The 20,626-nt window shown below is 35.3% G+C and overlaps 1 protein-coding gene across 1 annotated transcript; it reads left to right on the top strand.

Moving 5' to 3' along the window:
• Positions 1–360: 360 nt before the first annotated feature.
• On the top strand, positions 361–14,337 carry LOC103522717 (probable nuclear hormone receptor HR38). Its single transcript, XM_026830066.1, has 6 exons — positions 361–784; positions 6,208–6,380; positions 7,574–7,822; positions 8,003–8,055; positions 12,757–12,959; positions 14,121–14,337. The coding sequence occupies exons 1-6, from the start codon at positions 366–368 to the stop codon at positions 14,335–14,337; spliced, it is 1,314 nt and encodes a 437-aa protein (XP_026685867.1). The 5' UTR covers positions 361–365.
• The last annotated feature ends 6,289 nt before the right edge of the window (positions 14,338–20,626 follow it).

Here is a 20,626-nt window from a genome sequence, read left to right as displayed (position 1 = left end):
ATGCAGGCGGACCTGATCAGGTGTACCTGTCAGGTCTACCTGATAGTGAGTGGCTGACCTAAGGCATTGGAAACCTAATGTTCTAAGGGAGTTACCTATTTCTAAACTACATACGTTTACAATTACGTGACGTCTTTAAAAAATCGTGTCATGAGTAATTTCATTAGTTTAATATGCTATTGTTTAATTCCAGGCCCTGCACCCCCAACCACCACCACCTCCAACATATCCGGCGTCAAAATGGAAGAAGACTGTCACCATCCGAGCTTTATAGAAAATCTACGCAAACAAGACGCATACGCCGCCAGTCTCGGCTTCAAACTAGAAGAAGACATCAGCTACACGGAGCTATATCCGGCGTCAAAATGGAAGAAGACTGTCACCATCCGAGCTTTATAGAAAATCTACGCAAACAAGACGCATACGCCGCCAGTCTCGGGTTCAAACTAGAAGAAGACATCAGCTACACGGAGCTCCCCTACAACAATAACAATAACAACGCACACCACCACCACCATCCGCATCACCATAGGCAATACCATTCCCCTCCACACAGCCACTATGAGTTCCCTCCCACCCACCATCCGCCTCATTTCCCCCAGAGCACGTACAACCCATATCATCCCCAGCTGGAGCCGAGCGCCCCCCTCCCACCCAGTCAACAGGATTCATACTCCCTCCCTCACTTTCCCTCGCCCACGTCCGAGCTACATATCAATACTACCTTGCCCACTGTGAAGCCGAGGCGAGCCTCGTTACCTCTCCAAAGGTCAGAGTCGACAAGGTGAGTGGAAATCTTCATGTGATTTTTACATTCAAGTGCATATGTCAAATCCTTTGTAGGATCCTAATATTCCTAATTCCAGGTCAGAGTCGACAAGGTGAGTGGAAATCTTCATGTGATTTTTACATTCAAGTGCATATGTCAAATCCTTTGTAGGATCCTAATATTTCTAATTCCTTAGAGTTTAGAGAATACCAAAAGAAGTACTTATTGTTACTTACCCCACTAGAATCCTCACTTTGCTCCTTCATAAATCAAAGAATTCTTGACCATGGTCTTCTGAGGAAACTACGATCAGCATCTTCTGTAATAAAAAGGATACGAAACTTTGTTAGTGACTTAGTGCAATTTTTTAAGTTTTGCATAGATATTGCTGAATGAATGTTTTATGGGAAAACGTGTATCTCAATGTAGGTATGCCCATTCTAGAATACTAGAAATACCTCCTCCTATTCCAGTTTCTGAATTAGATACTAGATTCTCCAAGCCAGATCAGATTTGCATTTTAAATTATCACTTAGATTAAAAATTAATCCTGTGCGGCTTCGATTAAGCTTCATTCAATTCTACATAGTATACAGGTTTTCTCTATTTAGGAATTCAGGAAATGAATAGTGTGTTGTGTGCTTCTTGTCAAGAGCCGCCGCGTTTATCCCCTTAATTTATATTCAGGCTGAGTAACATCAAGTACAATACACTTGGGTTATAAGGAGGCGTGGCGCAAGGTGCATTCAATAGCGCATGTTCTCTCTTTCATCCAATCATCAATTTGTATTAGTGTGTCTGGAGTAGTTTTCATGTTAATGATATCACCGTGAAGGATGTTAGTTTTCCCTGCCAGTGATTTTCTTTGGGTTTTTACCTCACACATCCGTTGCTTCCTCTCTCCGAGACTGAAGCATTCATTTGTAACATGTGGTTAGATAATTTTAGTTATAACATCAAGGTATTTTATGTTTTTCGCCTTTTTTTCGTTTGTCGTCCCAGGTTATTTCCGATTCTAACATTTTCAATGTACCTATAGGTATCATACTCGTTTTCTGTTATTCGCGTTTTACAAAACTTTTTTCAATTCTACATAATCCTGGCATAAGACAAGTGATAAAACATGTAGGTAATTTTCATATCATCATTAGATGAAATCAAAAGATTATCACCTGTACGATTATTATCACAAGTTATTTTTAAATTTATTTATAACAAGCTTCACAAACATTTCCGTTTCCAATATTTTATTATTAACTGAAGACTACCTTAGTTGTTGGTAGGAAACTGGATAGACCACACAGTCACTAGTCATTCTAGTCACTGAATCATCCAAGTAATACAGTTATATACATACATTTACTACAACCTATGATGAATTGTTATTACTGATTAATAAATTTTCTTGTCCCAAACGTGGACATTATCTTAACCTATCATCTGGAATCTACATTGTAATCAATTTAGGAAAAATTATGTTATCTAATTTGTTTGTTAAAAATAGTGAAAACAATCAAAGAAGGGATAAATAAGAGAGCGATGAGAAATGCGGTGATAACGAAAGAAAAATAGACTTTGAATAAAAACAATTAAAAGTGAATAAAACACAATTTTATACATATTCATGTTAAAGAGATAGGTCATATAAGAAGTAAATGGATTAAAAAAAAAAAAAAAAAATCAGTTTAAAAAATGAGCAAGAAACTAAAACAAAGTTGCTCTTGGGCAGCAGCGGGTCAAATTCGTCAAATGATATCTTGCTGTTTAGTGTTTTACGATTAGACGTATCAGATCCATTAGGATTCAAATTTCCAAATCGACTTCGTCCTGAGGCTCTTCAAAAATAATGACCATCCTCATATAGATATTGATTAGCCGCATATATTTATTATGTACATTGATTAGCCATATTTAGGACCGCTATCAAGTATCATCAGGTAGTAGAAGCGAAAACAAATGATTTAAATGTAAGGCCAATACACAGGGCTTATGGACACATCAATGTCTTTACATTCTCTCTATCTTCTTCACTATATCTCATTATGTTTTACGATTAGACGTATCAGATCCATTAGGATTCAAATTTCCAAATCGACTTCGTCCTGAGGCTCTTCAAAAATAATGACCATCCTTATATAGATATTGATTAGCCGCATATATTATGTACATTGATTAGCCATATTTAGGACCGCTATCAAGTATCATCAGGTAGTACTGTAGTAGAAGTGAAAACAAATGATTTAAATGATGTAAGGCCAATACACAGGGCTTATGGACACATCAATGTCTTTACATTCTCTCTATCTTCTTCACTATATCTCATTTGACCATGTTCTTTGCTATGAGATTCTTCAGACTCCCTCGTTCTTTCGAAATGTCTCAACATCCATAGCAATAACATAGTGAGCGGCACACTGATCTAGTAGCAGTACTACCATACAAAAGGTCCAGGTTCGCTTCCTGGCGGGGTAGAATAGTTCAATCGCAATTTTTTGGTTGTGATTTGGTAGCTCCGTGTAACTCGTGTGTAACAACACGGCTTCGATATCTTAAAGATAAGTTTCCCACTTTTGTTTTATTCATGTTCATGATGTTCATTTTCAAATTCATGACTATCACTGAACGAATTGTGTGTTCCAGTATTAAAAAAAGTCTTTAATTTGTCGACCCTGATCGTGGCTAATCATGAAATATCGATATTATTCTCACAATACAAGGATTCAGATTTGGTATTATTATTATTCGATTTCGGAATGGTATTAGAGATATTAAATATACAGATTAGGTTTCTTTGAGCTTAAAAATGCAGCAACATTGATACATTGATCATCATTAAGGAGATGAAACTCTTGCAATATTAGCTTCGTTTATTAGCTCACTAGATTTTGTTTGGATTTTCAATAAAACATAGTTTATACTTATTATAAATCTGACAAATAATGGGATAGTTAGAAAGCCTACTGGGACGTAATCCGTAGAGTAATTTTTTATGATGTTTGGTGTAATCAAACGTTTGGTTTCCACTAATAGCTAGAATATTTAAAGGATAAAACCTCGTACTTTTACAGTAGCTTTCACAGTGCCATCAAAATTTTGAGAACAATCGAAGAAGGTTAGGTGGCATAAAGCCTTTGACATGACTTGGGATGATAAAGGTCCAGGTTCGCTTCCTGGCGGGGTAGAATAGTTCAATCGCAATTTTTTGGTTGTGATTTGGTAGCTCCGTGTAACTTGTGTGTATAACAACACGGCTTCGATATCTTAAAGATAAGTTTCCCACTTTTGTTTTATTCATGTTCATGATGTTCATTTTCGAATTCATGACTATCACTGAACGAATTCTGTGTTCCAGTATTAAAAAAAGTCTTTAATTTGTCGACCCTGATCGTGGCTAATCATAAATATCGATATTATTCTCACAATACAAGGATTCAGATTTGGTATTATTATTCGATTTCGGAATGGTATTAGAGATATTAAATACAGATTAGGTTTCTTTGAGCTTAAAAATGCAGCAACATTGATACATTGATCATCATTAAGGAGATGAAACTCTTGCAACATTAGCTTCGTTTATTAGCTCACTAGATTTTGTTTGGATTTTCAATAAAACATAGTTTATATTATAAATCTGACAAATAATGGGATAGTTAGAAAGCCGAATGGGACGTAATCCGTGGAGTAATTTTTTATGATGTTTGGTGTAATAAGTTAAAATCAAACGTTTGGTTTCCACTAATAGCTAGAATATTTAAAGGATAAAACCTCGTACTTTTACAGTAGCTTTCACAGTGCCATCAAAATTTTGAGAACAATCGAAGAAGGTTAGGTGGCATAAAGCCTTTGACATGGGTTAGGTAGCTCGTAAAAAGAACTTCACAAATTTAATGATCAACTTCCTGGGAATGATAGGGTTAGGTAGCACACGAAAAGAACTTCACAAATGATCAACTTTCTGGGAATAATAGTGTTAGGTAGTACACAACAAGATCTTTCACAAATGATCAACTTTTTTGGTGTTATTGGTTTTAGTATAGGGTTAGGAAACATAATTATAAAAAGGACTTCATTTGAACAAAATTAGGAAAACAGGGGAATGTTTTTGTCCCATGTAATGAAAAAAATCCCTCAAACTTTTGAAAAATAAATAAAAAAGACCCAGTACGCAAGTCGGACATCTTTTAAAAAAAACCCCAAAACTTTTGAAAAAAAAAAAAAAAAGACCCAATGACATCTTTTTTTTTTTTTTTTTTTTTTTTTTCATTTTAGTACGCAACTAGGTAGAAGGTTAAAATTGAAATAGTACGCAAGTTACCTACAGCCGGAAGTTTTGAGGGTTTTCCACATCTCAATTAGAAAAACATGATTTTGATTCTAAAAAAAACAACTAATTTTATACTCGAATCCTTGATGGAACACCATCATTTAGTAGCCGTCACTATTCCATGCCTGTTACTCGTACTAATAGATACCTATCAACTGTATATGAAAATATAATGAGCTACATTTTTTAGACATTAACGAACAAAAAATGATAATGTTTTCTTCGACCATTTATTTGAATTGCATATATTATGTGATTTGGCCATTCAAATTATGTATTTACCTTGTCAAATAGCAGCTGGAATGTAGGTATTGGAAACCTATATCTCTTTATTTCTTCACATTAACGAACAAAAAATGATAATGTTTTCTTCGACCATTTATTTGAATTGCATATATTATGTGATTTGGCCATTCAAATTATGTATGTTTACCTTGTCAAATAGCAGCTGGAATGTAGGAATTGGAAACCTATATCTCTTTATTTCTTTTAACTAATTAGACAAGTTAAAATGAAACTTTGGACAGTGTCATCAATTCTAATTGGCATACCTACCTGAGTTCTATCTTCAGCAATATTAATAAAGTAAAAGTATAATAAGGTAAAACACACTGTCATTTATGTTCCTAATGCAGTGAAACACTTCAGGAAATTCTACTGATCAAATATTTTTTAGACAAATTTTTTTGTGCTCATATTTATTTGGACATGTACATTATTACCTTAACTATGAATTTTTAGGACCAGTAAATTTATAATTTTCAATTTTATATTTCAATCATGTTCAAGTGGAGATGCCACTCTAAAAGAACCAATTACATTTGCCAAAATTAGTGGAGATGTCGGAACTCTCACAGTATTTCTTCACTCAAAGAACCAATCTTATCACGTTTATTTTGTTAAAATTAGTGGAGATAGAACTCCCATATTTCTTCACTATAAAAGAACCAATTACCTACATTTGCTAAAATTAGTGGAGATGTATGAACTCTCATAGTATTTTATCGCCAAAATAATCAATCTTGTTTCATTTGCTAAATTGGGCTTGGAAAAAAGGAGGCTAAAAGACGCCCATTGGAACATTCTAATCCGGATCTCGGCTTTGTTTCAGCAGCAGTAGCGAGTCGCCCAAGTTGAGGCACAGTGCCCCCCTCTCCTCAGCCTCCTCCTCCCCTGGCTGTGACACGTCACGTCCTACCCCTCCTTCCCCGTCACAACTGTGTGCCGTGTGTGGGGACATCGCTGCATGCCAACACTATGGCGTGCGGACCTGTGAGGGATGCAAAGGTAAGCGCGACGCTCGATGGTCTTCTTCTTCTCCTCCTCCTTCTTCTTCTTCTTCTTCGCCCTTTTCCCCTGTACAGTCGGGGTCGGCGTTTTTCGTCAGTATCGTCAGCCTCTCCATCAGGGCAACGCTCGATGCTGTTACCGCAAAAGTTCTACTAGGAACATTACTTTTGCCCTCTGAGGTTCGGAAACAACTGAGCAAATTGTGACCAACTGACCAAACTGAATTTGCAAACTTAGGAATACTGCCATTATTTTTAATCAAGTCGGGTTTTGAAAATCTCACCGAGTGAAAAGTATCTACCTCGAATATTATCCTTATGGCAACTGAAGAGTATCGCCAGACCCTTGTAGCTCATATGTCTTTTCTCGGGACAGCGGGACCAGAGGCTCCAAAGCGGGACTGTCCCGCCGAAAGCGGGACGTATGGTCAGCCTAGGGATGCTTCAGGACTTTAAGGTGTTATATCAAAGAGGAATATGAAGATTCCCTTGTAGCTCATATGTCTCCTCACCACAGGGTATTATTCCGTCATGTACAAGATAAAGTTACCTATCAGATAGAAGATATATTTTATACGTTGCTTCCGTGTGGTCAGTGGTCAAAAATTCCCTTGTAGCTCATATGTCTCCTCACCACAGGGTATTATTCCGTCATGTACAAGATAAAGTTACCTATCAGATAGAAGATATATTTTACACGTTGCTTCCGTGTGGTCAGTAGTCAAAAATACAAATAAATTATCCGCGCTTGAGTGACTAATGAAATTAATTAACCTCCTACCTGACTATTAATTAACACGTTCAACAGAGGCGAGTTTTTATGGGATTTACTGCGAAAATAATCTCGCGGTTTTCAGATGAGGTTCCATAGATTCTAGAGTCTATAGACCTTGAGTTTTAAGCCTAGCAGCTAGCACCCTGTAGCGTTAAATTGATTTATCGTTCCATATGGTACAGGTTGTAATTACCGTGGACTATTTTTATCTGGGGAAATAATCAATTTTTTGACAGAATTATTGCTAAATAATAGAAAGTCCTGTAAAATCGATCACTTCACTAGAGGCGCTATCATGCAATGTTTATTAATAAACAGAATAAACACACTGTTTTGTGTAATTAATGATATCGTAGGCAATAAATGTCCTAAAACGATCGTGTACTAAACCGATTTTGAATTTCTCGTGGCTCCAGGATTCTTCAAGCGGACGGTACAGAAGGGATCAAAGTATGTGTGTCTAGCAGACAAGGCGTGTCCAGTAGACAAGCGGAGACGGAATCGATGTCAATTCTGTCGCTTTCAAAAGTGTCTCCAAGTCGGTATGGTGAAGGAAGTGGTCAGAACAGACTCGCTGAAAGGTCGCCGGGGTCGATTGCCATCGAAACCAAAATCACCGCAAGAGTCACCGCCCAGTCCGCCTGTTTCACTTATAACAGCCTTGGTCAGAGCTCATTCTAATCCTTAGGTAAGTATTTATTACGTTTTCATAGAATTATTTGTTTTCTTCGCCCTAAAAGATTTATTTTGTTAACTAAAAGTACATATAATTTGGCGATCAGTTGGCAAATGATATGAAAATCTCTTCATGGTTTTCGGATACATTTTCTCTAACTATACCGTCATCAGAGCTCATGTGGACACCACACCTGACATTGCGTCACTCGACTATTCACAGGTAAGATCTCATTACTAATAATATTGTTAAACTATGTATTCGACTTTTCACACATTTGAGTTGAGACTTGGACCCTCTTTGTGGGAGTCATCAGACAATTACCTAAGAAAATAATCTACAATCTATGTTGAAAAAAGTAAAAACACACTCAGAGCTCATGTGGACACCACACCTGACATTGCGTCACTCGACTATTCACAGGTAAGATCTCATTACTAATAATATTGTTAAACTATATGTATTCGACTTTTCACACATGTGAGTTGAGACTTGGACCCTATTTGTGGGAGTCATCAGACAATTACCTAAGAAAATAATCTACAATCTATGTTGAAAAAAAGTAAAAACACATAATTTCCGTGTTTCTATCTACTTATTTACCTAAATTAGGTGAAAAGCACAAAATAATTGTACCCTATACCTACAGTGAAGGTTCTACACAGATTCGAACCTATACTCGTATGTACATAACGTAACACCCATACAAAATCAGTTATTTACTAGAAACATACAACATACATGCCAATCTATTGATGTTATCATTTGATTGAAGCTTTGATACAGCACAATCCTTACGTCGACTTAAAAAGGTTCTAGTACTTAACATTGGATAGGCAATACCTATTATCAAACAGTATAGGCTATTGCCTTAGCTTCAGTTTAAAGTAGATTCTGTAAAGCATACATCTTGATAAAGCTATAAACACATATGCTTAATGCTCCAGCAGCACAAAATCAGTTATTTACTAGAAACATACAACATACATGCCAATCTATTGATGTTATCATTTGATTGAAGCTTTGATACAGCACAATCTTTACGTCGACTTAAAAAGGTTCTAGTAGGTACTTAACATTGGATAGGCAATACCTATTATCAAACAGTATAGGCTATTGCCTTAGCTTCAGTTTAAAGTAGATTCTTTAAAGCATACATCTTGATAAAGCTATAAACACATATGCTTAATGCTCCAGCAGTATCAGTACAAGGTGAAATCATCGACATTTCAGACTCTTCATTAGATTTGGCAACAGTTTAATTGTTTAATTATTGGGATTGCACCGGTTTCTACTCCGACATAATTGCAGATGGTACCAATAATTAAGTACTTACACAACAGTGGCGAAGGTTGTACATGTACACGTATGTTACAACACCTGAAAATAATATGAAGTTTACCAACTTGACATTTGAAATTGTAAATTGTAATGAGGGGGAGTACTTACTACCAGTGATAAATTTATAACCCTCAATGTCTGACAAGACGAAGAACTTTCTTTGTTTATATCCCGACCATTATCAGATATAATATCTTCTGTTATGAGAATGACGTTCCTCTGCATTAAATGCATGTGATTATTGATTAGGACTTCTAGTCTCTTTTGAATTAAATAACCTCTAATATATCCCCGTCTGATTGAACTATTGCTACTACCAAACCAGGGCAGAAAGAATTAATAACAAATTAGTACTTTGTTGAATGAGAAGATGAGTTCGTTTGCTTCGTAGGACATACGTATAATTGAGATTTAATTAGATTGCATCACAATCTACTTATTCGGTTCTCTTAAAGAGCCTTGCACATAAATGACGTGACTATACAATTTACAAATGACTATACAATTGATTAATTAGACAAAATTTGTAAAATTAGAACTTTATGTACTCGTGAACTGAACTTTACCTCCGTAAGTTCTTGCATGAATATAATTACATACATATTCTAGTAAGACTCGACTTTTTAGTTACCTGATTTAAATTGACAGTCACGGCTTGGTTGAGTATGAAAATACCTTTGTTTTATAAAATATGGGAAAATAAACTATCCTTAAAGAACGTCACAGATTTTCCTTTTTCTCTGTTAGTTTTATTTTCGTTACCTACTTCAGAATATGCGAACAAAAGACAATAAATACAACAGAGAAAGATACCTATATTGTTTGATCCAGTATCAGAGTAAACGGTGAACTCACTCAATCTGAGTCACATGTTATAAAAGCTTGGCCTAGATCTATGACTATTTTTTGAGAATGGATGTTTTTTAATCTAATAATAACTATGTACGTATTGTGAGACATGTAAATTACATAGCAATACGTACGCATAACCCAATGTATCTTCGTTTTACATAAGAACACCACACCTTGAGGATTTTTACATTAGAGTAAAGATGATTAAGATGATGTGAGTCATTCGAATGACACAATGACCCACTACAGTCATCAAAACTTTGCTCGATATGAAAGTACCTCTAGCATTGGTATGTACTTCAACTTTAGAATGGTCCGATACGCGGTACCTAAAAAATGCAGTTTTAAGGTTGATGGGATTTTTAGTTTTACTGAGCTTACTCTACATAGCTTATCAATAGGAACTCACATTATATCATTTGTGTCATCCTGAATTCACTCATCAGATAGATATGGGGGTATAAATCAAACGTAACAATGTGTATTTTGGGTGTTGTACCTACGATTTTTTTTTTTTTTTTTTTTTTTTTGCAACTGCCCCTACTTCTAGTCTGTTTTATATCCATTCGAGATAAAAGATCGTTTAAGATTATCCCTGCGTTTAAGATTTTAAATCTACCACTTTTTTGGACAACAAAGCTCAAGTTATGACTTGTAAAATTATCGAGACTTCTAAATGTAAAAAGTTTTGACATATCATATCTTATTGTATTGATTTTTTCGATGTGTGTGTTTGTAAAGTAACATTCTTTCTGTAGGTATTTCTTTAAAGCTTGCGATTTTGTAACTTGAAACTAACAGAGGCAGATTTAAAATTTAACTTGAAAGTGTCAAGTAAAAAATCGCAAGCTTTAAATCTTTTTCCCTCCTGACTAGGTTAATGAGAATTCATGGGACTCAACATTTGTACTTGGTAGATTGAAAAGATATTTTTAATTTTTTATGATCATATAGATTATTTTATACGAACAATAAATACAACAGAGAAAGATACCTATATTGTTTGATCCAGTATCAGAGTAAACGGTGAACTCACTCAATCTGAGTCACATGTTACCAAAAGCTTGGCCTAGATTTATGACTGTTTTTTGAGAATGGATGTTTTTTAATCTAATAATAACTAGGTATGTACGTATTGTGAGACGTTATGTACTCGTGAACTGAACTTTACCTCCGTAAGTTCTTGCATGAATATAATTACATACATATTCTAGTAAGACTCGACTTTTTAGTTACCTGATTTAAATTGACAGTCACGGCTTGGTTGAGTATGAAAATACCTTTCTTTTATAAAATATGGGAAAATAAACTATCCTTAAAGAACGTCACAGATTTTCCTTTTTCTCTGTTAGTTTTATGTTCGTTACTTCAGAATATGCGAACAAAAGACAATAAATACAACAGAGAAAGATACCTATATTGTTTGATCCAGTATCAGAGTAAACGGTGAACTCACTCAATCTGAGTCACATGTTACCAAAAGCTTGGCCTAGATTTATGACTGTTTTTTGAGAATGGATGTTTTTTAATCTAATAATAACTAGGTATGTACGTATTGTGAGACGTGTAAATTACATAGCAATACGTACGCATAACCCAATGTATCTTCGTTTTACATAAGAACACCACACCTTGAGGATTTTTACATTAGAGTAAAGATGATTAAGATGATGTGAGTCATTCGAATGACACAATGACCCACTACAGTCATCAAAACTTTGCTCGATATGAAAGTACCTCTAGCATTGGTATGTACTTCAACTTTAGAATGGTCCGATACGCGGTACCTAAAAAATGCAGTTTTAAGGTTGATGGGATTTTTAGTTTTACTGAGCTTACTCTACATAGCTTATCAATAGGAACTCACATTATATCATTTGTGTCATCCTGAATTCACTCATCAGATAGATATGGGGGTATAAATCAAACGTAACAATGTGTATTTTGGGTGTTGTACGATAACCAAATACAAACAAATATTACAAATCCATTTAACCATTTGCAATCGAGTGAAGTTCTTCATTGACGTACTTAACAGAACCGTACTGTTGTGGTCTGTGTAGATATTTTATGGTTTCCTTATTATTTTAATAGAGTGTTTACTGAGATTGATTTTTCACTGCGGTATAGAAATATCAGCAGGTAAACTTTATAGCTTATAGATCTAAATGACCCTGTTTACTCATAGTGAGATTGATTTTTCACTGCGGTATAGAAATATCAGCAGGTAAACTTTATAGCTTATAGATCTAAATGACCCTGTTTACTCATAGGTAGTAACTACTAACTCCAACAGGAGAGGTGCATAGGTCTCTAACACCTGGCATATTCAGTTTGTTTGTTTGTTTTTTTTTTTGTTTTTTTTTTTAACGATCATAAGGTAGGTAGATGTTATAAAATATTATGTACATACCCAGGTATAAGCACATACGAATAAAGTATGCTATTTAATTTTTCAAACACTTGTTTAAAGTGTTCACTTCAGTCAAGGAAAGAATGGAAAACGATTATACATAGATATGTGAGAATTCAACTGTGATTCTAGCTGCTTTGGAGTGCACATTCACTGAAATATGCACTCCGAAAGCACAGCAGCACTTGTCTTCAGTTAGGTATTTGCTAGAAATTGATGCATTTCCCGATTTTCACGTACTGTAGGCAGACACCATATATCGCACATTGCAGACTTGACCAGATTTTCAGGCGTTCATAAGAAACATTTCGTTTCAGTATCGAGAACCAAACCCCCTCGAGCCGCCTATCGCCGAGCCGGAGAAGATTCAGCAGTTCTACAGCTTGCTGACAACCTCCGTGGACGTCATTCGACATTTCGCCGACAAAATCCCCGGCTTTTCCGACCTGTGCAAAGAGGACCAAGAGCTTCTGTTCCAATCCGCGTCTCTCGAACTGTTTGTCCTACGACTGGCGTACAGGTGAGATCATTGGAACTAGAACTTCATTTCAAATCCTTTATTGTAGCCCGCTGCCCGCATGGGATTAAAGCATCTCTTTTTGTCAGCGAGAATTCAACTGTGATTCTAGCTGCTTTGGAGTGCACATTCACTGAAATATGCACTCCGAAAGCACAGCAGCACTTGTCTTCAGTTAGGTATTTGCTAGAAATTGATGCATTTCCCGATTTTCACGTACTGTAGGCAGACACCATATATCGCACATTGCAGACTTGACCAGATTTTCAGGCGTTCATAAGAAAGAGAATTCAACTGTGATTCTAGCTGCTTTGGAGTGCACATTCACTGAAATATGCACTCCGAAAGCACAGCAGCACTTGTCTTCAGTTATTTGCTAGAAATTGATGCATTTCGCGATTTTCACGTACCTACTGTAGGCAGACACCATATATCGCACATTGCATACTTGACCAGATTTTCAGGCGTTCATAAGAAAAATCATTTCGTTTCAGTATCGAGAACCAAACCCCCTCGAGCCGCCTATCGCCGAGCCGGAGAAGATTCAGCAGTTCTACAGCTTGCTGACAACCTCCGTGGACGTCATTCGACATTTCGCCGACAAAATCCCCGGCTTTTCCGACCTGTGCAAAGAGGACCAAGAGCTTCTGTTCCAATCCGCGTCTCTTGAACTGTTTGTCCTACGACTGGCGTACAGGTGAGATCATTGGTACTCTGGAACTAGAACTTCATTTCAAATCCTTTATTGAGATTGCCCGCTGCCCGCATGGGATTAAAGCATCTCTTTTTGTCAGGAGGACCAATAAAGTCTCTTTTATATTGGAAATTTGATTCATTATTAAGTAAACATGATTTTATAATCTTCTTTTTAGGCATAGGTAGGTAGATATGTATTTCCAATTTTCTTTATCTCAGTAGGTACCTACTTAAGAAAATGAGTCTGAGTAAGTTAAGCTTTAAACTGAGGACCAATAAAGTCTCTTTTATATTGGAAATTTGATTCATTATTAAGTAAACATGATTTTATAATCTTCTTTTTAGGCATAGGTAGATATGTATTTCCAATTTTCTTTATCTCAGTAGGTACCTACTTAAGAAAATGAGTCTGGGTAAGTTAAGCTTTATCCGTATAATAGATCTAATCAGACTATTTTAATTTTTCAGAACGAGAGCCGAAGATACCAAGTTAATCTTTTGCAATGGGGTCGTCCTCGAGAAGCAGCAATGTCAGAGAAGTTTCGGTGATGATTGGTTGAACGCCATCTTGGAATTCTGCCAGTCGTTGCACCTCATGGAAATCGACATCTCGGCATTTGCCTGTCTCTGTGCTCTCACCTTGATCACAGGTAAGTGGTCATTAGTTAATTTACAGAGTCCCTAAAGGATGGGTTAAGCTTCTACGAATCTAATTTACAGACTCAAATGTCAAACATTTCATTAACTAACTCTCATATCTTGTACCTAGAAATTTCAGTTTTTTATACCCCCTTTCTATACAAGAAGTTTATTTTTTACTGTTTGACATCTATTTTTTTATTTGCTACCTTAAGTTATTCCTATCCTTACTTCATTTTTATACGACGATGGAAATTTAATTGAAATTTAATTAGAGTAAGTAGGTAGATCTTGAAGCTTCTAGAATCCCTCACCCCCATTATAGGTACAATATGCGTACCTATACCTAATACCTAATGTCCTGTCTAGTGTCTACCGCATTTAATTTACATAATTATATTTTAACACACTTATTATTGTAATATTTTAACACGTTATATCCCCGGTTCCTAGTTGGAATTGAGAGAGAGAGATAGAGAGAAAGAGAAAGAAAAAGAAAGAAAGAAAGAGAGAGAGAGGGAATGGTGGGAGAGTTATACCTAAACGTGTTAATTAGCGTGGTAGCATTTATTTTTTGAAATACGAGTATTCTACCCTTTAATTTCATTTTAAGTAAAGTACCTACATAAGTACTTAATTATTACTACCTTGATATTTTTAGAGGAAGCTAGCTAGGTACTTAAATTAAAGTTGAAAAAACAAAAGATCTATCTTTCAACAGATACTCGTACCTATGTAGGTCCTACCTATAAACTTAAGACACTTACCTATTGGTCCTACATCTCATTTGGGGTCTGCAGAGCATGTAAGCAATGAAGTTTTGATTAGCATAAATTTGTATGATGTATCTACATTTATTTTTCTATGTTTGTGAAATGTGTACCTAGTTTTAGGAAATTCAAATTGTTTCTAGATATTTTTCCCAAATGGGCTACTTCCATTAATGTTTACTGAACGATGTAACAGAGCCCTGTTCATCTATCTGTCTATCACACTCATATTCTCTTTGAGGTATCTAGAAAATTTTTTTTTTTTTTTTTTTTTTCTGGTCCTCCTTTAGGTACTTATTCTCAAGTTAACACAGAGTGTTTCGGTTTAAATCTGAACGATGTTTGAAATTTGCTATACGTTGAAAATGTGAATTGTTTTGTTGTGGTCCAAGGTAAATCAATTTATTTATTGTTTAGGTGTAATTTTATTGAAGTTGAGTGTGTGTTAAGATAACACAAACTCAGGCTATTCGAAGTTGTAGATATACGTAGAATAGAATGTTTTTGAGAAAAAGCTTCTGATATTTATTTACACACAAGTTATTTTTATACTCTTATTTCTGTTGGTATTAGATCTGTTTTTGAAGATATAACTATACACTATAAGAATGGGTGTCTAGATATACGTATAAATATTCATGTATGTGCGTCGAGTATAGGTATTGTTTTGCTAATACCTATTGGAATAATTTTAAAACCAATTACTTTTATCTCTCTAGTCTTTACAAGATCCAAAAGTAGATGTTTTTCTATAATAATTCTGAAAGGAATCATATTATTAGTCATATCTCTGCATAATACATTATTCTAATCCTTAGGTAAGTATTTATTACGTTTTCATAGAATTATTTGTTTTCTTCGCCCTAAAAGATTTATTTTGTTAACTAAAAGTATATTTAATTTGGCGATCAGTTGGCAAATGATATGAAAATCTCTTCGTGGTTTTCGGATACATTTTCTCTAACTATACCGTCCGATGATATTAGTTTCCATGTTGACTTCTAGAACAGTGGCATAGAGTTCTTTCTCATAGCCCTTGGTCAGCTTCCTTTCTTCCAAGTCTGAGTCTCCCCCTCTCCTTGACCCGATTACATTACTTTCCTTCCTATAGGATAAGGAAAGTAAAAACTAGCAAAAAAGTAACGGTAATCTTATGATAAGGGAAGAAGAGAGGGGATATGGAAATTTCAAAATACTGCGCCCCTTCTATTTTTCGTGTATGCAATGTGTGGAAAAGTTGCTAGCTTCACACCAAAGATGATTTTTTTCGTGTGATCATTTGATCCAGAGATGTGATCAAAGAACAAAATTGATGGACCAATGACATTATTTGTTTACATTTTACTGTCTTTTCATTGGTCATGGAGCAGAATCGACAGCTCTTTGAATTTAAGAATCGCGATTCACGATTCTTTTGAAATATTCGACTCTTTGAATCGACTCAGAGAATATTTACCCATCCCTAAATCGACAGCAGCGCTCATCTCATCTAGTGAGCATTTCTAAAACTACGCTATCTAAAGTGCAAAAAAAAATGCAAAACTGCAAGTAGGGGAAGTGCAAAGTGCAGTGCAATTTTTTGAAATTGATACGAATTTTTTAAAGTTGAAACTAGATTTCTTGTTAAGAAAGGACAATTTTGAGGTTTTAAGGTGTAATTTGTAGCTCACTTTGATTTTTAATTTTGAATCTAACATAATATGTGTAGGATTGAGCAAAACTCAATCTATGAAATGTTAGGCTTTCATTTGTGTAGAACTGAAGCTTCTGCATCAAGGGGTTCTGGGTAATGAGAAAAATGTCAAAGTGATTACGAAGTGAAATAGCTACCTACTCCAGATTTAAGTTTCATATTTCATAAATTGCAATAAATTTGCATGTGGGTACCTATATTTCTCGTCAAACAACACCTGTGGCAGCTTAGACCTATCTAATGCATGCAGAACTCATTGCTTTCTAGTTTGAATTTGGTCAAGGTAAGAAGATTCTTCAAATTTGATTGACACTTTTGTCTCATGTTTTAGGCTGCTTGTAAGTATGCTAACACCTAAAAGTGCTCTATGAGCTTCACATTAGAGTGCCTAATTTCGGTTGTTACCTACTGTGGACTAATCTGATGATATTAGTTTCCATGTTGACTTCTAGAACAGTGGCATAGAGTTCTTTCTCATAGCCCTTGGTCAGCTTCCTTTCTTCCAAGTCTCCCCCTCTCTATTCTAGGCTCTTTGTTTCTCCTGTCTCTGTGAAGGGCACTTGTGTCCCATACCTTTGACTTTATTTAGTAAGGGTATTCTGCTGCACTAGGTAGGTACCTACCTACTTATTGTGTGAAGCTATTGTAGTGAACTTGAATACAAGGCAGGAAAGTTTTTCACCTTTGCAGGCATGTGTACTATTTCATTATCTAATATTGGTTTATTTATTTTTCAGATGGACAAATTACTAAATCAAGATTTTACAAAACCACCAGACCTCAAAGTTGGTTGCAACATTCCTCAGGCTTTGTTCAACAGAAGTGCAGGCCACTATAAGAATGTCCCTAAAGAATTGCAATACATGGCTGAAGAAGCCCTAATCATGAAGACTCATAAGGAATTTGTAAGCTTTTTGTTTTTCTATTAAGGTATTCATTGACATCAGAAGGGATTATAAACTTGTGAAATCAAAGTTGTGAGAAAATCTTTTCAAAAGTAAAAATGCTGAATCAATAACTTATTTGGGAGATAATAATTACCAAAATAAGTGGTGTGTATTTAATATGTACCTACTTATGGTTTGTACCTAGACAGTTTAGAAGACACTATGTTCTGTTGTACCAATTGAGCCTTGAGAGAGGAAAGATGGTTGCTTTTCTAATCATATTATTTTTAATCTGTTTGCAGCCCTGTAAATTACCTGATGTACCTAGGTCCACATTTCTCATGGTCTTTAGTCCAGATGGGTAAGTACATGTTGGCATTATTCAAAGAGCAAGTACTAAGTAGGAAGAAAGAACAAGGAGGGGAAAAAATTAAAAATATTGCACTGGATGAGTCCCCATTAAAGTTACGTCCCTGATCAAAGGAGGGAGAGTGTGAGCAGTTTGTTAAATACATGATTTATTTACTTAATTGTTTCTTTCTACCTCCCTTTTATCTATTTTTGTGTGTACTCATGAAAAATAAAATACATCTATTTCTTTCAGAACCAAGGTGGCCTCCACTCATGGCAACCACAATGTTTATGTCACAGAACTGACCAGCAAACGTAATGTTCGCACACTGAGTGGACACCCTAGGACACCCTGGTGTATTGCATTCCATCCATCGTCCAATCAGATTCTAGCTTCTGGATGTCTTGGAGGTCAAGTCAGAGTGTGGGATTTGCATGTGAGTTCTCTTATCACTGAGTATAATTAGTAATTACTGTATATATAGTCCATCGTCCAATCAGATTCTAGCTTCTGGATGTCTTGGAGGTCAAGTCAGAGTGTGGGATTTGCATGTGAGTTCTCTTATCACTGAGAATAATTACTGTATATATATAGGACTAATTAAAAAGATTCTGGCTGGGGACTATTAGTAGGGAGGAGATCAGCCTAGTCTGACTGGGAGACTTTGAACAGAGAGTATACTAGCCTGAAATTTAACTTGTTAAAATAGCAAAGGTTGAGTGCAAAGGTCATCACTTGTAAATTTTTTGCAGCCAAAACTAAATGTCAGCTCAAAGCAATCGCCCCACAGGGCTGATTGAGAAGCTAATTTTGCATTCGTCATTATTTCCCCTGTTCTGAAGCCCTTTTCCCCTCTCAAGAAAAATTGAGTTTTTACATTAAAAAAAATTTAACACTTGTAAATTTTTTGCAGCCAAAACTAAATGTCAGCTCAAAGCAATCGCCCCACAGGGCTGATTGAGAAGCTAATTTTGCATTCTTCATTATTTCCCCTGTTCTGAAGCCCTTTTCCCCTCTCAAGAAAAATTGAGTTTTTACATAAAAAAAAAAATTGAATCAAAAACTAAGAAGCATGGTAATAATGGTTTCTGCAATAAAAAGTTTTCACTAATTCCTTTTTTAACTCTTCATTATCAAACTGCATTTTTTTCAATAAAGGGTGGCAGTGAGATCTGGATGACAGAGAGTCAAACTGTCATAGCGTCCCTGGCATTCCATCCTACAGATCGTCTACTAGTGATTGCCTCCTACAATGAGGTGCTATTCTGGGACTGGAGTTGTCCTGCCCCCTTTGCCAAGTCAACCACTATCAATGAGAAGGAGAAAGTCAGGTGAGAAGACATACTTAATAGGGTACTTGTTCAGAAGTCACATCCATGGAAAATTGCTGTCACAAATGAGCAGTGACCAGTGTTACTATAGGGTTAGGTTAAACACAAAAAGGAGCTTTCACAATTTGAGCAGTGTTATCACAGGGTTAGGTTGAACACAAAAGGAGCTTTCTTTTTCATTGCCGTGGCTTCTAAATAATTATCTACTGAGGTTTGATAGAGGGAATTTTAACTGACAAGATATTTTTGAAAGTACTTAGGTGCCTATTACCCTCTCTGCATGTGGTAGGTACCTACATGTTATTAAGAAGAAACGATGTTTTTGTAGAATTTGTAGATAATATCTTTAAATACCGTACTTAGGTGCCTATTACCCTCTCTGCATGTGGTAGGTACCTACATGTTATTAAGAAGAAACGATGTTTTTGTAGAATTTGTAGATATACAACAATATAAATTTTAAATACTTTTTGTAAACTATTTCTGTACATTTTTAAAAGTTTTTGTCTGTCGTATTTGGTTAGCATTTTATTTATTTTGTTTTTGACTTTTTTACTGTCTTTATTATAATTTTTTAAACAAGTTACCATTATTGTTTGTTTTTCTTTTTTCCTCCTCTCTCAATTTTCATCACTTTTTTAGGTTATTATAATTTCTCCTTCAATTATTCTTGTCTTTTTTATTGCAGTATTTTTTATCTAGTTAATTTTTGTATTATTTATTTTTGTACCTTTATCAATATTTTTTTAAATTATTATGATTAGATATACCTACCTATATACCTAATGTTTTAAATATTATTTTTGAATTCTGTATAGGTAAATATAAATACTTAAACAAGTATAGTAGTACCTATGTAGTTCTATAGTATGTAGATAGGTAGTTTGTGTCCTTGTTAGGATGCAAATCAAAGTTGACCAATTGACCACATACTTAGTAAGTATAAGTTTTTACACTAGCTTCGTTAGCTACCTAGAAATTTCAGTTTTTTATACCCCCTTTCTATACAAGAAGTTTATTTTTTACTGTTTGACATCTATTTTTTTATTTGCTACCTAAAGTTATTCCTATCCTTACTTCATTTTTTTTTCTCCAAATCACGAATAAAATAAGTACACACTTGAAATTGACATGTACTCAGGTACCTACCTATTTTGTTTTTGGTAGATATGCTTTAATTTTAGAGCCATTGGTTTTACACACTGGGCAATAGCTATGTCTCACATTGTTTTTATTCTAGTGTACCCACCTACCTACCTACCTTTGTTTCCCTTCTAATCCTTCTACCTACTTGTAGGACAA

This window comes from Diaphorina citri, unplaced genomic scaffold, assembly GCF_000475195.1.
Source record: "Diaphorina citri unplaced genomic scaffold, Diaci psyllid genome assembly version 1.1 scaffold4, whole genome shotgun sequence".
Taxonomy (NCBI): Eukaryota; Metazoa; Arthropoda; class Insecta; order Hemiptera; family Psyllidae; genus Diaphorina; species Diaphorina citri.
This window is presented reverse-complemented; position numbering and strand designations above follow the sequence as displayed.

What these genes read in the sequence shown, in the direction of transcription:
- LOC103522717 (XM_026830066.1), top strand. Translation starts at nt 366, where the DNA reads ATGGAAGAAGACTGTCACCATCCGAGCTTTATAGAAAATCTACGCAAA. An exon ending in CAAAGGTCAGAGTCGACAAG is followed by an intron (nt 785 to 6,207) that starts GTGAGTGGAAAT and finishes TTGTTTCAGCAG; the next exon opens with CAGTAGCGAGTCGCCCAAGT. An exon ending in GTCCTACGACTGGCGTACAG is followed by an intron (nt 12,960 to 14,120) that starts GTGAGATCATTG and finishes TTAATTTTTCAG; the next exon opens with AACGAGAGCCGAAGATACCA.